The 20,835-nt window shown below is 45.0% G+C and overlaps 1 protein-coding gene across 1 annotated transcript in view; it reads left to right on the top strand.

The window, feature by feature from the left end:
* Window positions 1-20,835, top strand: part of SMC2 (structural maintenance of chromosomes 2) — a 380,518-nt gene that overhangs the window by 65,291 nt on the left and 294,392 nt on the right. The window contains exons 5-6 of the mRNA XM_086962048.1: window positions 16,517-16,555; window positions 18,377-18,487. Coding sequence (XP_086818174.1) covers window positions 16,517-16,555; window positions 18,377-18,487 — 150 coding nt within the window. The remainder of the gene's footprint in view (window positions 1-16,516; window positions 16,556-18,376; window positions 18,488-20,835) is intronic.

Consider the following 20,835-nt stretch of genomic DNA (forward strand, 5'->3'; position numbering starts at 1 on the left):
TCATAATACCATTTTATAACAAGCAGGAGGATGTTTATGAAAAAGCCCCCTCTGCCCCCTTAACTCATTTTTCATACATTTGACATCCCTTCATGTGAGATACTGAACCAGTGTACTACATGTTCCATAATGCCCTATTTAGGATAATCATTGATCCAGCCGACCTCTCATCGAAAGCTTCTTTATCGCCTGTAGGCATACACCTCCCCCTTCCATGACAGCGTCAGATTTTTATATCAATATATAACAGTCCACCTAGGGGATGGACCGGCAGCTATTTACGAACGAGGGAATCTGGGACTACACACCCCATGATTCCTTTGATGCACTTCTGGTTCTTACCACAGCCGAAAGTTAAATAGATCAGAACTAGAGCCAAATTTCAGGAGGGAGGGGCTGCAAAAAAATTGGGGGGAGGGGGGTGGCTGATTCTTCCAGCAGTAGGTAGAATGGAGATGCTCTAAGAAGGGGTGCAAACATCAAGCCTCTTCTTCTTTTACTTATTTTTGTCATTTCACAGAAAAAACATATAACTCCCATCACCCCCCCCCCTCCCCGAGGCATCAAAACTGCACATATGCACATTGACAGACTCATTAAGGCACGGCTGGACGAACCGCGGTCACACCGAGTTACACTGTACAAAATATGAAACAGCAGCCAGTCATTTGTGAGCATTCGGGCCAGTACCCACTCACTGCACACCCTCCCCGGCTCCGGGAAGAACTCCGTCTTCCCCCTCAGTGCTCGAGTCCATCGGTGAGAATAGTTCTCCACTCGTCCCCTCTGACTCACTATGCGAGGTGCGATCCAGGACCCCAATCTCGGCACAGAGCATGCGCCATGCCCACAGATCTTACTGCAGCCTTTCATCCCTCCTACTGCTCTGCATATGTGCTTCCTCCGCCAGGGACCACTCCCGCACATCACTCAACCATCTGGAAATATCTGGGGCCCTTTGACCCATCCAAGTTATAGCCACCCGGCGCCTAGCCAACACCAGCATCAAGTGCATCAATTTATGAGCCAATTTCCTCTTCCTGGGTCTAGGTACTAAAGCCAACTAGCAGTATAGGGGCGTCAGCTGAACGCAAATCCCTGTAGTGGCAGTGATCTGGTCCACCGCCCTCTCCCAAAAACTCTGAACCAAAGGACAACCCCAGGACAAATGCAGGAACCCTCTCGCCCCCCCCCCCCCCCCACCCCACATCTGAGGCAGTCACCCCCTCTATTTGGGGAGTAACACTGCAGCAGGACTGGAGTGAGGTAGGTGCGGTGCAAGAAATTAAAATGTATTAGCTTGAAACGCGCATTACATGAGACCTTCTTTGTGAGGGTCCCTATTCGCTTGCGTTGGTCCTGTGCAATCGGAGCCCCCAAATCCGCCTCCCAGGCCACCCACGCCGGGGGGACCGGGGGGGGGGGTAGAGTCTCTACGCATGGCTGCATACAACAGTGAGACAAGACGACGTCCCTTGCCACAGGACAAAATAATATCCAAAGTGTGAGTCACCGGGGGAACCTCCAAAAATTGTGTCCATAACGACTTCGCCACATCTCGCAAACCCTAGTAATGGAGGAACTGTCCCCTACCCAGGGCAAATGTCTCCTCCGCCTGTTCATAAGACAGGAAGGTTTCGGAGGGATACAAGTCTGCCAGGGTCTCGCATCCCCCCTCCCGCCAGGCCCGAAAGGAAATCTGTTCCTCCAATGACACCACGGGCGCCAGGATCCAAAGCGGTAGATCCCTATGAAAGGGCGCCAAACGGAGCACTCTCTCCACGAAGCGGTGCCAGACGTTCGCCGTATGCCTCACGACATATGGCCGAGTCGCACTTGCCCCCCATCCTCTCATCAAGGCGATCTGAAGCTCCGGCACTGTCACTCTCCCTGCCAACAGCTGTGTCTCCCAGACATCCACTCCAGCAAACCATCTGGCAGCCGGCAGCAGCTGCGCGGCATAATAATACAGATCAAAGCGCGGGCCTCAAGGCCCCCTTCGTCAAAGGATCGCACCACCGTATGCAGCGCAACCCGGCTCCGTCTGCCCGCCCAGAGCAGGGACGTAAGCAGCGTCTTTAATGCACGAAAGACCCTAGGAGGGAGAGGGCACAGCGTGTTCTGTAAAACATACAGGGTCCTAGGCAGCATCGCCATTTTAGCTACCGCCAAGCGGCCCATAAGAGATAGCGGGAGGGTGTTCCAGAAGGAGACGGAGCGCTGGAGGGACTGAAGGACCCTATCAATATTACAGGCCAGGGATCTTGCCTCCGTGGGTGCCACTCGAATCCCCAGGTAGCGAAAAGAGTCTGTTTCCCAACGGAGCCCAAGGTCCGGCAAATCGGACTCAGACCGAGTCAAATCCCGATAGCAGGTACACCAAAGACTTACTCCTATTGAGACGCAACCCCGACGTATCTCCAAACCTGTCCAATTGTTTGAGCAACAGAGGAAGTGCCTCCCTCGGGCCCTCAGATAAAATAAGGCGTCATCTGCATACAGGGAGATAACATTAAAGGTATCTCCCACCTGAATGCCCCACTGTGCTATCTCCAGATGAATCCGGACAGCGAGAGGCTCTATCGCTAGAGCAAAGAGAAGTGGCGAGAGGGGTCACCCCTGTCGTGTACCGCGCCCCAACGGCCACTCCTCCGAGCGCGCCGTCCCCAGCCGCACCCGAACACCAAGCCTCTTCAACAAGTAAATGGTCTTTTAAAAACTGTGAAGTACTTTCGGCTGCAGTAAGATGGATGACAGCCCAGCCAGCCAGCCTACAACTGCTCAAAAACTGTCTTTGTGTGCCCGGGAAGCTGTCTCACCCGGGCTGACACACACAGACACACACCGGGGGGCCCGGAAGCCCTTTGAGCCCAGAGGGCGTTGCACGCCTGGCCAATACTTACATAGTTCATAGTATGACCCTTTTAAAACCAGACAGCAGTCTCTATATTGTCTGTCTCATTTACCTTTTTTGAATTGTACTTTTACCTTAGTTACACGCCATAGTCCCCCTTTGAGCCATCATTTGGAAACCTGCAACATAACTTATTTTAATTATGTCTGTTCTGTGTATATATACAGCTCTGTACTTCGGGTGTGGACTTTTGATGGTTGAGCTGAGTTTTTTTTTTTACACACGCTCATGGTAAGGATTTACCTATGCTCACTCGTATTATATGGTTCTTTGGCATGAATGCTGGATTGTTGGTGATGTTTACTGGTGACACTAGAGTTATGTTGTCTCACGAGTAACTGTTATCGGTTTATTTTTCAGTGGACCCTATTCCTGTAACGGGCCACCAGAATAGTCACCAAGTTGTATGGCTAGTACGTTTAAATCTCTGAACACAATAGCAGAGTGACCTACATACCTTGGTCTTGATGTATGCCTTTGAACTTTCTTAAGTCTTTCTTGGCCGAAACATGTTGACCACAGAAGAGAGTGCAATTATAGCAACCCTTTTCTGCTTATTTTTTAACTCTTACCAATGGGGGCCCCAGAATAAAGGACCATTTTAGCCCACAGTGAAAGAGTTTGATTACTCTTTTTTCACTAGTTGACATTGCCCATCTTTATAGTAAAACACCTCTGCTCCTCCCCTTGGGGAGTTGTAGCCCACACTGGGTTCCTTGCAGTCCCAGTTTGAGGAGGGAACCCAATGTTGAAGCATTTCACCTTCGGGTGAGTGAGGGTTCTTGTCCTAGCAGTACAGTGCTCCATCTTAGCCTTGTCTATTCCTTCCTTTCATACCCATCCACGTTCATAGTGTGTGCTATAATATACACATCCCTGTGTGCCATGGCTCCTAACACTGCCTGTAATATTTGTAAGACACCCCTACAGCAGCCTTACAGCCCTAAGGCTGGGGGCCTTCTAATACAGATGAGGACATATCTGCATGAGCTGGTCAGTTTCATTTCTGCTAGTACAAGTGAACAGGGAAGGCATTTTGAAATATGTGCTGGTCACTGGTGAAAACTGGGTCCCCAGCTACAGGATGGCTTCATTGAAAATAGAGATGTCTGGTATCAAACATCTCGTATTAATAAACCCACACTTATTACAGTGTTGGATTTATTAATACATGCCTCTGAGGGCACCTTAGAGGTGCCCCCTGGAAACCTATAAGCTACTGGTGTGCTGACAGACTGGTTTTCTCCAGTCTGCCACCAGAGACCAATATCTGACCCCATGGGGTAGGGCCTTTGCTCTCAGAGGGTCAGAAATTAAGCCTGATCAGGCAAAGGGTGTTACACTCACTCACTCCCACAGTATGACCTGAAAATTAACATTCCAAGGCAGGGGTGCCTTTGGTATGCGAATATGGCTTCTCACAGGAGACCATACCGCCCCCATTTGTCCAGAGCCCTTTGGCTCTTGGACAGGTGGAAAAATTAGATAGACTGTCCACCCCAGGCTAGTTTCCACCCCTAAGGTGGGCTGGCTAACAAGAAGGTGACTTTTCAGAGCTGGCCATCTTGGTGATGACAAACTTAGGAACTCTGGCACAGGGTTATGGCCCCTTCCCACAGGATGTGGTCATATAGGGGGCGTAGTGACCACTGTTCCCTTTAACATGTGCACCTGTGCGCCCACGCACCTATTGAATCTGAGCATGCAGTGACTTCTTGAAGCGCGCACACCACTAGAGGCAAGTGTTCATGTTAATCTCAGCACCCTGTAGATGCATGATGGGTGCTTCGATTAACATGAGTACTTGAAGGAAAGTCATGCAGCAAGCCTAAAAGCACAACGTGTGCTTTCACAATCATTAACATATTTTAGTGATTGTGAAAGCACACGTGGTGGGTGCTGTTGGGCTTGCTGCCTGCCTGTTCTTAACAGATCGCAGACGTTTGTGCCTTTTTGAACGTTTTCATGTTAAATGCAGCCCAAGTGTAAGAATGTGGGGAGCTGCAATTAACATGAAAACTTTCAAAAAGGCACACAATGTGCCGTGCTCTATTAACAAAAGACATGCAACAAGCCTAACAGCACAACTTGCGCTTTCACAATCACTAATTACTAACTAACTGAAAATGGACTACACGTAGCTGCCAAGGTTTCATACTGCTATGTGTGACATTTTCAAAATTTCAGTGCAATCAGGGCACAGGTCCTAAAAAAAAGAAGTGGGGGGACTAACCTAGTTAGGCAGTATAGTATGCAAGTGAAATCAAGCCGCACATAATCATGGCTCGCTACATCACACAACATCGCAGGAATTGACATCACACATGGCATCACAGGAGTTAACATCTTAGAAAGTGGCATCACAAGCCACGACTTTACAGGAAGTAACATCAGATCTAAAGCCTTCACATATATGATTAGCAGGTTTATCATGTGTACGTTTGAGCGCATTGCAAGGATAATAGCACAGTGAACTATGAAAGAGGATATGTGACTTCTACACCTCGTAATCCCCCAGTTTTATATTACAAATCCTGTACATTGATTTACAAACGTATATAATTTATTGTACATGTAATATGCACGTGTTGATGTACAGCACTTTGACACCATGCATTGGAATGAGTAGGGCTATACATGAAAAAATAGTGGAACTTAAATTATTTCAACGCCACCTCAGGGGAAGTAAACTCTATATCAATGCAATTTGCTCTGTGTAAATACTGGTAAAGACCAACACACCTGATATTCTTACAGAGCATTCATACCTCCTAACCAGGGACTTAACGGAGTGAAAAGCAGCCTCAATTATGCAGAGTTAGCAAGGTTTGAGCCTTTTATTTCCCCTCTGCTTCATTTGCATCAGGTGTGAGACTCCTAACTGCTCACAGCCAAGAGACTCAAACAAAAAGAGGCCTGATGACCCCTTAGATTCCACCTTTTTTATGGGCCCAGCCAGACTCTTAAATAAGAAAGCCCCATCCCCACCTGCATGTTGTTGCTTGTTGCAGATGGAAAGCAGACAAGTTGCAGGTGCTGCTGAAAGTGTCCCAGTGTTTGAAATTACACCAGGACAAGCCCAGCACATTATTCAGTGAGGCCCAAATTCTTGGCAGGGTGGACTGCGTTCACTCTGTGAAAAAAGTGGGTGGACGCCATCCACCCACATGTACCCCCGACTCGTGCCCCGAGTGCAATTATGAGTGACATTTCAAATGCTTTGAGTGACACTTTGAGAGCAAAATCAGCCTGATTCTACCGAGTACACTAGAACTCCATTCCCAGTATGAACCAACCTGCCCCCCACAATGCATTCAAACACCACAAAGCCATTAGAACTAACTCCATTCATATCCACCAGAACCAACCTGCTCCTTTGCAGTCCATCTTAACCACATACACGTTCAGTGTTCAGCTCACCTGTGCCAAGCAAGATTCGGGCCAGGTTGAGATGGGACTGGGGGTCATTGGTGTTGCTTTGCTGATTAAAGCAGGAGAGAGGCTGGGCCTGGCCTTTCAGTACTGGCCTCAGATTGTATGGTGCTTCATTATGGGTATTGCACACAGCTTTTGGTCTGTGTCAGCAGAGCGGGGCTGCAGCCTATGTGTCCTAAGGGCTGCACTGAGTAGAGTCCCAGCGTAAACTGCACTGGGTAGCTCTAAGTCTCAGCTCGCTGTCACCCGGGCTGTGATGGTAACCCTGTTGCCAGTACACTGTAACTGTGTCATGTGAGGTCAGTGAAGCTGAATGCAGCGCCAGCCCACTACAGGTGAAGTTGTTACATTGTAGCCCTTAAAGCCAGCCCAAAGCTAGCTGAGCCATCCCAAAGTCTGCGCAAGCAGGGCTGACCAAGCGCTGCCAGCTCTCTCCAAGTGGTGCTAATTACTAGCTGGCACTGGGCTTCAATCAAGTACTTGTAGAGCACGCTACTTACCCTTGAGGGTCCCAAGGCGCTGAAGGGAGAGGGGGGGGGGGGGGAGGGGGGAGTGCTGCTACAGCTCGAAGAGCCAGGTCTTGAGGAGTCTTCTGAAGGTGAGTAGGTCTTGGGTCTGCCGTATGTGGGTAGGGAGGATGTTCCAGGTCTTGGCGGCAAGGTAGGAGAAGGATCTGCTGCCGAAGGTAGTTCGTTGGATGCAGGAGACAGCGGCGAGGGCGAGGCTGGCGGAGCAGAGCAGAGCTGGCGGGTGGGGGTGTGGAAGCGGAGTCTGCTGTTCAGGTAGGCTGGTCCGATGTTGTGGAGTGCTTTTTGTATGTGGGTGAGGAGCTTGAGGTGATCCTCTTGTGGACGGGGAGCCAGTGTAGGTTTCTCAGGTGGTGGGTGATGTGGCTGCGGCAGGGGATGTTGACAATCAGTTGGGCAGAGGCGTTTTGGATGTGTTGCAGTCGTCGTAGGTGTTTGGCTGGAATTCCTGCGTAGAGTGCGTTTCCGTAGTCCAGTCTGCTGCTGACGAGGGCCTGTGTCACCGTTCTTCTTGTTTCGGTTGGTATCCACATGTAGATCCTGCGGAGCATGCGGAGGGTGTTGTAGCAGGAGGAGGAGACGGCATTGACCTGCTTAGACATGGAAAGGGAGGAGTCGAGTATGAATCCTAGATTGATTGCGTGCGTGGTCGGTGGGTGTTGGTGCTGTTCCCAGTGTGTTTGTTCGGCCACCAGGAGTCGTGCCAGGCTGAGGGGGTGGATCCGAGGATGAGGACCTCAGTCTTGTCCGAGTTCAGCTTCAGGCGGCTGCTCCTCATCCAGTTGGCGACTGCCTTCATTCCCTCGCGGAGGTTGGTTTTGGCGGTGTGTGGGTCCTTGGTGAGGGAGAGGATGAGCTGGGTGTCGTCGGCGTAGGAGATGATGTTGAGGTCGTGATGGCGGGCCACTAGTGCGAGGGGGCCATGTAGACGTTGAATAGCTGAGGGATGAGCCCCGGGTGATGCCGCAGAATAAGTCGGTGGCTTCGGATCGGAAGGGTGTGAGGCGGACACTCTGAGTTCTGCCGGTGAGGAAGGACGTGGTCCAGTCAAGGGCCTTCTCTTGGATTCCGGCTTCTAGCAGGCGTGTCTTTAGAGTGCGATGGCAGACCGTGTCGAAGGCGGCCGACCGGTCCTGCAGGATGAGGGCAGATGTTTCGCCCATGTCTAGTTGGCGCCTGATGTCGTCTATGGGGGCGATGAGTGCTGTCTCTGTGCTGTGGTTTCGTCTGAATCCGGACTGGAACGGGTCCAGGATGTTGTCTTCCAGGTGGCGGGTGATTTGCATGTTGACTATTTTCTCGATGACTTTAGCCGGGAATGGGAGCAGGGAGAGGGGTCGGAAGTTATTGAGTTCCTTTGGGTCTGCTTTGGGCTTCTTGAGGAGAGTGTTGATTTCGGCGTTCTTCCAGCTTTCCGGGAATGTCGCTGTTTCGAAGGAGATGTTGATGACCTTCCGAAGTTTGGGTGCGATGGCTGCGTCTGCTTTGTTGAATACGTTGTGTGGGTACGGGTCAGACGGAGATTCCGAGTGGATGGAGTTCATGACCTTGCGTGTCTCGTCGTTGTTGACGTTGGACCAGGAGGTCAGGCAGTTGGCGCTGGTGGTGTTCACAGGGGAGGTGAAATCTGGTGTGGTCGGGGCGGTCGTGGTGTTGAAGCTGCCGTGGATGTCGGCGATCTTGCGGTGGAAGAAGATGGCCAGTGAGTTGCACAGTTCTCGTGACGGCGGGATGTCGTTGGCGCTGGGGTTGGAGAGTTCTTTGGAAATCGGAGGAGGATTTATAAATGAGTGACTACGCATTTCTGTGCAGTGATGCAGACCACCACACTGAAATGCGTTAGTCTAACGCAGGGGTCCACAAACCGGTCCTGGAGGGCCGGATCCGTGCCAGATTTTTAAAATAGCTACATGTATCTCAATGGGGATATCTAAAAAATCTGGCATGGATCCGGCCCTCCAGGACCGGTTTGGAGACCCCTGGTCTCACGCCTGATGCGTGGTACTTGGTAGGGCTGACTAAAATTTTTACTTGGAGCACATAGAATAACAGCGCTCATCAGAATAGAATTACAGATCAGGCAGTAAAAACATTGATAAAATAAAGATTTTAAAGCCAGTATCAGGCCAGTTAATTAAACTGATTTTGTTTTTTTTTATAACCGCTGCTAACCGTCCCTGCTTTGGAAAACCTAAAATGGCACCTCCCACAGTTTTGAGTCGACCCGCTCTAAAAACCAGGACATGAGCTAAGTTTCCAGAAATCTACTGGGACAGGTGGTGAAAAACCTGGACTGTCCCGGCAAATCCATGACCTATTGTTAACTTATTAATAGAGCGGTGTAGATTAGGTGCCTTTTTGAAAGTACTCCAGTTAATTGCAGCGCTGTGTGTAGGCAAGACGGGAGCTGAAATTAACATGAAAACTTTCAAAAAGGCACACAATCTGCCAAGCTTTATTAACAAATGCATAGCTACCAAGGTTTCAGATTGCTATGTGTAACGTTTCCTTAATTTTTGTTTATTATGAGTGCCCTTTCAATGACTATGACTGACACTTTCTTGCGAGCAAGATCAAGGTATGAGGTAGTCGGACCGGCACTACTGCAGTGTGCTAGATCTATAATAAAATTTAAAAGCACATTTTAAAGCAGAGTAACTGAGGCATTACCACTTGCACTCCGTGTTGCTCTTTCCCTTGTATACTTTCCTGCTCCATGTTGCTTTCCTCTCTGTGTGTTTTCCATCTGCAAAACACTCCTGCTCTCCATGATGCTCTCTGTCCCTCTTGTGCTTTTCTCTGCAATCCCAACTTCTCCTTGCTGCTTTCTCACTCCTGTGTTTCTCCAATCTTTAAACTCTCCCTCCACTGTGCTTACCTTCTTGCTTTCTTCCTTGTGTGCTTTTCTTCCTCCTGTGAGAAAATAGCCCCACACTCCTTGTTGCTCTCACTAAGAGGCTATCACACTCATTTATTCCAAAGACTGTCAGTTACCCAGGTGGTCCAGACAATAGGCAGCACCGATTGTCCCCAAACAAAGTGGATCTCCGCAGCTCAGTATTCCCGGCAAAAGCGGTGCTGAAAATGAGCACACAGCTAAGCTGTTTTGGGGTACTGCGCCCAGGAGGTGAGTGGAATGTTTGATGGGTCCTTCCATTCTAACTCGCCAAGCGCTGGGTCAGGGGAGGCCCCAGTGGACCCGGTCTGCTTCACTCACTGAGCACCCCCAGGCTACAGGCCACCATGTTCCCCACAGCAGAAGGGTCCCTCTCCTGCACTGCTACCTGTCATCTATCGCTGCCTGATGCTTCCATTGGTGCATCACTACCAGGGCATTAATATCCTTTCAGACAGATGCTGGTGTCCTCTGGGCCCGCAGCCAGGCCCTGGCTGCCCACACGTCCAGAACAGAAAGAGATAAAGGTCTCAACCTCGCTGTCGTATATCAACCACCTTACTTCTCTAAGGCAACACTTACTTTGTTTGTGAATGCCACCCAAGCGCTTAATTTAAGCAGCATGTTCTGCAATCCAATAGCCACTATGTTCTCTGTGCGATGTAGAAAAAAGTCTGAAGTATGCTGGTGGTTAGATATGGCTACCATTTGTTTAATTGTTTTCGATTATGCATACTGGTCTAGTAGTGTTGGTAGCAGACGTATATCCGGATGATCAAAAGTATATTGCATAATGAGACTACAAACTGGGAGCTTGAAAAAAGCACCGTTATCTACTGCAATAGTGCACATGACGTGCACTTTGCAGCTGCAGTTCCAGCTTCTCCCTCACATTACGCAGGTGTTGTGAAGGCGCTACAAATGTGTGATTAATGCATTTTAGTGTAGTTATGCAGACCACCACACTAAAATGTGTAAGTCTAAGCCTGAGGCGTGGTACTTGGCAGGGCTGCAAAAGGCATGCAAGAAATGCAGCAGTAGATAAAACACATTTAAGGAATTTTCTGCGGTTGTCCAAGGATAGGACACAACAATGCATTTTCACAGATTCCATTGTGGTGCAATCTTGAATAACACAGACCTCTTAGGGATGTAGCATTCAAATTTGACAAAAGTGATCGAAAGGGACACATTGTTACATTAAAAGACTTTTAATGGAGAATGTACTTTTGAATACTGTATTCTTTTTATGTTTGTTATATGTTGCAAACCTGCCTTAAGACCCTTCATGTGGTGCTGTATGTGTAGAAATACACTTTTTTCACTTTATTAAGCAAATGTGAGAGTGATGTCTGCACTGATATTTGTCGCTGAACCCACACATGCGGTTGGGTTCTTGGCGCATATAGCCTTGGCTGCAGTGCACATTGGTAGTGACCCCAAGGGTCCGCCAGTATTTAGGGGAGCCCCTGGCACCATAAGAACAGATCCTGCTGACCTACGAAGGACACTGAAGAGCCGCAAAAGCAAACACCGAAGAAGAGAAACTGACTTGTCCCCAGCCCTGCAGGCCCGTGTGGTGTTCCCTGCCAAATTGCATCAAAGTAGTCTCTTCCTGCAAAATGTTGTGCCTCCAAAGCCTGGGAGGACTGCCTCTCTTCAGTAAAGATTGAAAGACTCCGTGGAGCTGCACCCTGCATCCTACAGGGCCCCCAAGAAGAACCTTGAGGACTCAAGAACCGCCAAAACCATATGACTCCAAACACCACTGCACCTGAGCCCCCCAGCCTGAGTCAAAATGGGCCAACAATGTCAGTGTGGTCCCCAAGCCCTCAAGTGACCGAATCCACTTTGGTTTTGCCTCTCGTGTACTACCACCGACTGCAGACTCTGTGTGCAGGACCCCTCAACCGTGAGTGCTTACCGCCCTAGCCCGAGGAGAAGAGGACCGTTGGTGTGCCCACGTCCCCTATCATCGCAGGACTTAAACCCACTGGTTAGTTCAGCTCGACTGACCCCCCCGTCCCCCAAAGTCCCAACCTCCTGCTTCTTATCATGCAGAACGATCTCCATTGAGTAACATTGGGCACCCAATGCTGTATTGCACCACTGCACTTGGTCGCCCTAGTGCAACTGGAGGTGACCTGCTGGTGCTGCCTTGGACCTTGCTCCATACTTATCTTAAGTCCAGGAGATCAGTCTCATAAGTCTCTGTACTTTACCTGAATGCCATACGTTTTGTCTCCCAAAGGACAGCATTGCAGTTTCTGAAAAATGCACTGTCGACTTTATAAACGTAAAAGTATTTCTCATGTGAAAGTACTTACCTGATCTGATTGATTCTGGTGTCTAAACCTATGTAAAGATACGTGTTATTTTGTAAATTGGTGTGTATCTCCTTACTGATTTTGTGTGCATCATTTGTTGACTATTGTGTGTATTTGCAGATGTCCAACTCTCCTCTCTGATAAGCTGAAGGCTGCTTGACCACACTACCCCTAGAAGAGCACCTTGGTATTCCTAGAGTAAGCCCCTGTCCACTCATAAAGGAATACCTGGACTATTTGCTCTTAGTATACCTCTTTTTGGTATACCATATAAAGAGCCAGCTTCTTACTCTTTTTCCAGCAGCTTTAAAACCCTAGCTTACTTCATGGCTCGAGTGTAGAAAAGCTTAACTCCGATCAGTGTCCTTGCGCAGGAGAAGGTGCTAGATTAACCCTTTGCCATCAAACTTCTGTTTTCTCCAATGACTGACATAGTCCTGGATATTTGCAAAACACATGTGGTTATGTAGAGATGTTAAAGGTGCATTAGCTTCATTCTGCAAAATGGTATCTATCTGCAACCTCTTTTTTCAAAATCTTTTCAGGCTAGGGAAATACAAAAAGGAAAGCAGTTCTAGTGCTTTTTCAAGGAAGGCCAAACAAGTGTGGAATGTTTTAAACAATGATTGCCCAAGGGGCAGGATGTTTCAAAATCTAGTTATGTAAAAAAACACACTTAATATTTTTAGCACCATGCAGTGAGTTGACGGATTATGGAAACATCCTCAAATTAGAGCTCTGATGATCTCTCTGATGCATGTTGGCGTTTCTATCCGGGTTTGGACTCACAAGGTTCGATTCAATATCTGATTGAAACGTAAAAAAAAATCTTGATGTTGACACCCAAAAACCCCAAGCGTACACAGCAGGTTCTTGATACCAGGATAGCACAACTGACAAAGAAAAAAACAGAACTTTGCGGAAAATGTAGCTGCTCATAACACTGGGAAGACATTATGGCATAGAGAAGATACTAAACACATCAAACGAAAATAAAAAATAAAAATCCCCTGTTTCACCACTGTGTCCGGAGGAGGAACAGGTAGAAAAAGAACTTCCTCTGAAGATAACTGGCAGTCCTGGCATTAAATACTCAAAAATAAGCTTTAATATGTAGGAAAAGGAAGAATGAATTTGGCAGGATATTGAGGCAGATCCTCCTCATGAGGTTACCCTTCACCCAGGTAGACCTTTCCCTGCAAACACTACACTATATCAGAATATGGTTAAATTAAAAGGGCAGCAGACAAGTATGGAGTCCAGATGGGTGAAGAGTAGGAGATTCTAGCTTCTTGCTTGAGACATTAATTGCACAGACCAGAAAACATCAAAATCTTCCAAGGCTGCCAGCAATACTTTTGGCAAGTAGAAAGGTGTTCGTAAGAGCTAGACCTATCATGCCACAGAATGAGGACAAAATACAAGGCATCAGTGCAAGATCAATAATATATTAAAACATGTGGAGGCAGATTCCTTGATTGTAGCAACAGCAATAAACAACCACTTCCACAAAAGGACATCAAAATAGTAGAGGCGGTAGGGCGCAAAATCAAAGACAGAGCACCCACTTGGTTGTGTGTAGCAAACTAATTTTACATAGATAAGCACGACAAAGATTGGAAGAGGTTGAATGAAACTTTTTCCAGAACACCAGCAAAAGAGAGAGAAAGCTGTTTTTGTGGTACGGAAGAATATTTCAGACACCTATTTGAAATCAGAACTAGACTCTGCAGGCACAGCTGGAGGCAACTAAAATAAACAGCTTTGAGGTATTTATGGCCGCGTATTTTAGGATTTAAGCAAAGGTGCAAACTAACACCATTGATATTCCATTTACTGATAAGAATCTGGTCCTCTGGTAGATCAATCTTTAGAGAAACTGAGAAAAGCGAATGAAACACAATAGAAATGTGGGCATTTCACATGAGAGGATGTTTCAGAAGGGTTTCCTGGAATCATAGGAAGGCAACCCTACATGTCATTGTCAAATACAAAACAGCTCTCCAACAAACAGGCTCATGGCAACAAACTACAAACTCAAACCAATTTTTTCAAGGTAGAGACCAAGCCCAAAGATTAGCCACCTCAAACTGTAAAATACCCCTTCTCATTGCCACAAAATGCAACACCAGTGAGAGGCAAAATAATTCACTTCATTTCAAGGTGACCGTTAATAATCGCAAATGTATTTATTTATTTATTTTTAAAATTTATAAAGCGCAGCTTATACCCGTGGGTGTCTTGGCGCTGTGGCTCAACTTATTTTCTCATTATGAACATTAGCGAAATCCAGAGTGGCAAAGTGGAGGCAAAGGGATAATAACTGTAATCAAATCCAGATAATGCTTAGTTTCTGAAGAAATCTCCTACAATGAAATAAAAAATGTTTTGAAGTTAACACTTGTGGCAGTAGTGGCACATTTGAGGCTTCAATCAGTTTGTGTATACCTGAATGCGGGCAGGTTAAGAGTTTGTTCCATTAATGCCAAAAAGACATTCCATACATCTGTGGATTCTCTTTCATTTTGGGTTCATGGTGAACATAAAGAAATCCTCTCCAACGCCAGAGAACATGAAAACCTTCCTGTGGGCTACATTAGATACATCCGTGTATGTAGCCAAAAGTATAATAAGGAGCTTAAAGGCATTGCAGGAACTGATTCCCTTTATCTGACTTTGGTATCCGACAGTGAGGAATGTATGAAACTTTGAATTATGGCCTTTTGTATTCATCTGATTCTAAATTTGTGTGGGGCCAATTCATGAATGATTAAGCAACCAGTGGGTACAAACACAATGACATTTGATTGATCTAGTGCTTGTTACAAGCAAATTAAAAACAAATCTATATAATGGTGGAACAAAGAGCACATGACAAAGGGTAGACAGTATTAATTACCTGTCCTTTAGACTATCCTGAAATGGGGTGACCTTAACTGCTGTCTGAGAGTCTGATGCAAATGGTCATAGTCTGGGAAAGTAAGAGACACTATGGAGTTAAAAACTGTCTGACTCTTAAAACTAGTGACACCCAGATGGCCATGTCAAATACGTTACTCCTCTCATGGCGATCTCCAACCAAAATGTAATTGAAATTCTGTCAAATAAGGATGTACTTTCAATGGAGTAAAGATTTTTCATTCAGAAACACAGGCTGTACAACAGGGAAATGGCTCCTAAGCTGGTAAACTTTGGACAAACACTGGCTGTGAAATAGGCAAGAAAACCAAACAGGAAATGTTATGAAACAAAGTGGTGTAGTTTCATCGATTGATGTGCAAGAAACCATGCTTTAAAACATTAACTTGTAAAATAGTAATTCTTCCTTTCTTAACATACCTATTAAAGAAGGACTCAGTTAGCCATTGATATGAGTACATATATTAGCCCTTGCCGCATACACGAAAGGTACAAAACCAAAACAAAATCTTAGCAATACCAGTCAGACTCCGGAAAGATCCAAAAGGCTATATCCCCCACTTAAAGTTCGACCACTTCAGTAGAACCCACTTCTCGTTCTAGTGTGCCTATTGAAAGCACCCTTCGAACCATAGCATTGGACTGCATCAAAGCAAAGTAATTGAGTTAAAAGTACTTACCATTAAGAAGCCGTACTTAATTGTTCATAAAGATAAAGTAGGGATGAGAACAAACCCCCCTTTATTTAGGAAATTAAAAACAGAAAATTAAGCCATTGTTCGTGCACATGCACCCCAAGGACTAGGGATACTTGTAACCAGGCATACTTTCAACACAGTAGATTGTACTGAAAATTCATTTTTGTTTTAGCAAACGAGCTGAACATTAAACCAAAGGCACATGCTACAAGAAAGAATGGGGCTAAATCTGCTTTATTTTTTGGGGGTGGTTGGAGGAAGATGTGTCCTTAAAAACCCTTCGAACTGCTGGTCTTCTAGACCCACGTTACAAAACATTACTATAGATTTGTCCTAGCAAAATAGGCATTCATAAGTTGAACACTTTTAAAGCAATTGTTAGTTGCTACTCCCTCTTCAAAATGTCCTCCACTGGGGAAAATACCACTACATAATTTATGCTTAGCACATGAATATAGAATATATTAGAATCTGTATAAGGAACCATTTACTTGGGTAGGAGAATGTTTTTTTGCAGCTAGACGCTCTTCTAAATATTCGATCCTCCCACATCCTTGGGAATGAGGGAGATATGTGCCATGTAGGATAAAAATGGAATGCTTGTCCACCCATGTCAATGCCCAAACTTGGGGAAAAAACACTGAGAATGCTGCCTGAACCATCCACTACATGATGGAATAATGCACAACAAGTGACTCTAAAAGAGCATGATGCTGCAAAACCATTTGTTACAAGTAAATAACTGGTATGTTATGCACTAATTGTGATTGCTGGCTTAAGACTGCTTTTTTTTCCTACAGGGACGAATTACAAAAGTTCTAAACATGAAGCCTCCAGAGGTAAGTTCATTGTAAGCTAGTTAAGAGTTTTGTGAGTTTTATTAACATTCTAAATTACAGTTTCGTAATAACATGTTGAACATGTTCACAGATAGCTGTGTCGTCCAACAAAGCTGCAGAGAAGGGGCTCTCTTGATCAGCATTGGTTTCTTAAGCTTGAGCGTCTTATCCTGAATTCCTAGTTTTTAAACTGAGGGCATCCAAAGTGTTACATCTATAATTTCACCACGCACGGGGCAACAACACTTTACGTTGTTTCTAAATTCAGTTTGGGTTGAGAACACTTTCAAAAATGCAAAGTTGTGTTTTTATTTCCTTCTTTCCTATGGTTGATTATTGGATGGGCAATTAGAGATGCAATTCCCAAGGAAGTGCAAACCAACTTGCTTCAGTCTGGAATGGTTCGCCCTTCCCTGTGGCTGTGTAGTGGAGATTAATTTCTGGAGATGTGACTGGAGCACTGCTCACTTGCGAAGTGATGTATAACAATGTGAATTGTATTCTCCGTTTATTTGCAGATCTTACCCATAGAAAATAACCATGCCTTGTTAGATTTCAAAAAGCCTCCAGGGTGCACCTTTATCCTCAGTCTATCTCTTCTCCTTTTGTAAATCTCCACCCATGCCTTGCTGTGATGCATGCTGATTCTCAACTATTTCAAGTAAAGGGCTCATCTACCACCTGAAGCTAGCTCTTGGCTACATAAGTACCCAAAATAATAAAAAATATATAAGAAATTAAGTCACTCTTCGATTTCCAAGGTATTGAATCCCCTGCAACCATGTGGACTTTTACACAATATGTTTATACTGAGGTCTTTTCATATCTATTTGAATACTGGAAAGATTGAGTTTTTTCTTCGTGGCAATCTGAAGCATCAGTCTGTGCTTTGTCTACTGCAAGTATTGTGTGTGTTTTCTCTTTGGTTGGCCTTGAGAGGGTCATTTTGTTTGTCACTAGGCATGCTCCACCCAGTACTCCGCAGAAACCATGGGATGCACCCTTGTATATAACTTCCAATGGTTAGAGAAATCTTTCCAGAGATCCCATCACAAAACTGTGGCCTTCATTGTAAAGCATTGCCTCGTTTCAGGACCATTTCTGTGGTATCCGTTAGTGTTCCTGAGCTTGAAGGACTTGGCAGCAGAAGAGGTAAACCATCCTCCCCAGCAGTTTGGCTATTAGTTGGCTATGTTCTATGCTTTGGAATACTCTCCCAGTGACAATGCGTAGTACCTCCAATCTACTGGCGTTCAGGAAGGGCCTTAAAACCTGGCTTTTTACTTTGTAGATATCCGTTTCACTGTTAGTTAGGGATCCCCCCACTTTTCTGTTTTTTTCTTCTGTTATGTTGTGACACAGGTTTGCAATAAAGCGCCGGGAGACTCTTTGAGTAGCCGTGCGCTATACAAGACAAAAATAACATAACATAACATAACATATGCAGTCTTAAGGTTCCTTTCGCATCTCTGGTGTCTTAGACACCATACAAACTTGCCTTCAGGGGAAGGAGGGATACTTCTTTTAATAGAAGAAATGATAGAATGAAGAAATCAGTCTACTAGTTTACGTGTAAGAACAGTGATAGTAAAAACTGCGGTCTATAGTAATGGCAAAAAGAGAACTTGTTTCTCTAACTACACATAGGTGAAAATAAGAAGACGTTTAATGGTCCTTAACGTTTTTTGTTTTTTTAAGATGTTCACAGTGGGTAATATTAATTGTATATAGCGTATTGCCAGAGTTGAAGGATTTTGAAATTATTTTGTCTAGCTGAAGAATTTAATGTACCTGTAAATAACATGTTTTGTACGAATTCAGATTTTAGCAATGATTGAAGAAGCAGCTGGTACCAGGATGTATGAGTGCAAGAAGCTTGCAGCTCAGAAAACCATAGAGAAGAAAGAAGCTAAGCTGAAAGAAATCCATACGGTAAAATATTTTGTTTTTTATTTTTTGATGATTTGGTAACTCTGATGCTTGTGTGATGGCAAATGATTCTGTTTTGATGACTTTCACAATAGGTGACTTTTCAGGTGCTTGCTGTAATTTTTACATTTGCTAGTATATTCTGTCTGCTGTTGATGGGGGGTTGGGGGGGAGTCCAAGGAGCTAGATCTGTTTAAACTCTGATGCTTACAACTATTGTGTGTGGCGAGAATTGCAACGTAAAGTTAGCGTATGTTGCCACTGCCTAAAAGTGTGCTAACACTTAGAAGAGACGAAAAAGGGACATTTTGAAGTGTCTAGAGACAAACTTGTCTTACATTTACCCATTTCGAAAAGGTAAGTACATCATTTCTTGTAAAGGCGTCCCATGATATCTAGGTACATTAAGCCATGTTGAGAGGTAGGGGAAGCCTTCCTGGTAGTCCTGTGTCTCTCCAATGCCAGGGTCATGCTAAAAATCATCTTAATGTGAGTGAACATTGTGAAAGGGTGAAGTCACGCCATCAGTATACCCAAGACGTTTTTATACCTGCCGACTGTTCAATGTTTTTTTTCCCCTACACATGTTTTTTAAGGTCTGGCATTCGGCGTGACCTTTGTAATAGACATACTTATAGTGGCTTTCAGCCAGCTCTCTTCATCCATAGGTCTGCTGTAGTGTCAAAAAGAAAGGCAAAGAATATTGTTGTACTTACAAAAATAAGAAACGTTGATTCAAAAAATAATAAGCGCCGCTTTTAAAGTGGATTAAAGTCACCCCTATAGTCCTGCATTCTGTCTATGTATGTATTCATGCAATTAATATTAAACCTAATATTGAAACACTTTTCCCACTCCTCCTTAAGGAATAATTTTATGTAGTAAATGTACAATAACAAAACTACCCTTTCCTTTAAACTGAAGGGTTCTCATCATTTGAAATGACAGATGGCTTGCCTTCATACTTCATTAGCAATGGGTCTTCAACATGGGTATCTTTGTGATTCGAGTAGTTAAAGCACCACCAAAACTTCCCTTCACTTCCTAGAAACCCTCATGCACATACTGACCTTTTCAATGAGCCGTTTCTCCTTTGACTTTGCAGCGAACGTTCGCCATTGTTCTTCAATGTGATATTTCAGTTTGTAGTCCCCAGCATGCACCAACCGCTTACAGGAACCATTCAAAGCCCAAATATATTAAGAATTTGTAAGCCTTAGTACAGAAATCTTGTTAATTTGGTGGTGCATCAGTTTTAGTTAAATATGGGCATTCAATTTATTGTAATTGTGAAGCAGCCTCTTACTGGCCAGTCCAAGGAGCTTTAAGTGGTCTCAGATCAGGCTGCATCAGCTCCCACTCAATGCCTCTTCGCAATAATTTCTGTCTCAGCGTTCCTTTCTACCACTGGATTACAAGAACACATTGCTAGGTAGTAGATTTTTGCTTTTGCCATAATAGTTTACAGTACCTGTGCAGGAGACCTTGCCCGTTTACTCTTTCCTTGTTCACTCAATATTGCTGTTATTTTAAGTGTTAAAAGCAACACATTCTTGCTCTTAAACAGCATCTGAAGAGTTGTATGATTGTTCTGCTGATGCCGCTACAGTTTCCACAAGTCATTAAAGTTAAGTCCAAAAAATTAGCTTGTCTTTCACGAATAATGAAGGACCTTGGACCAAGTTCTCAGGGTAACAGGAAAAACTGAAAAAATGTACACCAATGGCTACATCAGTTGACAATTTGTGATGTGTAAATTCTTAGAAATATTAAGCAATAGAAGAACATTACCATAAACCAAAAATGGAAAACACATTTAGTAGAAACTCAAATTAATCGAAACCTGGTTTATTAAACTCCTAGAACAGCTAGCTAATGTACTAATAAAATACTATTTAAATTGCATTTACATGTGTGCCTTATAGCTTATGCTGCCTGGTTAGGGGACTTCATGTTAAAGCAGAAATAAAGAGGTAATTTGACAACGGGGATGGAGGCAGGGTGAGGAAGAGGGTTAAGAGAAATAATTAGATTTCAGAAGCCCCCCCCCCCCCCCCCCATCCCCCCCGTGTAAAAAAATTACTATACTGGAGGGGTAGTTTTAAAAATGTGCGAAAGGGCTGTGGAGTGGTGCAGCCACAAAAAAAGGTGCTTAGGATGAGGGCAGATGACACTGGAGGGAGACTGATATTGGGAAGGGAAGAAAAAAATAGACAATAGTGGGGATTTGATGGTGTGATAAGCTGGAGGAATGCTTTAAAAGTAAAGTGGGTGCATCCAGTGACCGGATGGAAAGGATAAAGGGAAAAGTATCCATGCAGTACTTTAGGAAAAAAACAGCATAAAAACAA

The sequence above is a fragment of the Lissotriton vulgaris genome, chromosome 3_1 (assembly GCF_964263255.1).
Source record: "Lissotriton vulgaris chromosome 3_1, aLisVul1.2, whole genome shotgun sequence".
Taxonomy (NCBI): Eukaryota; Metazoa; Chordata; class Amphibia; order Caudata; family Salamandridae; genus Lissotriton; species Lissotriton vulgaris.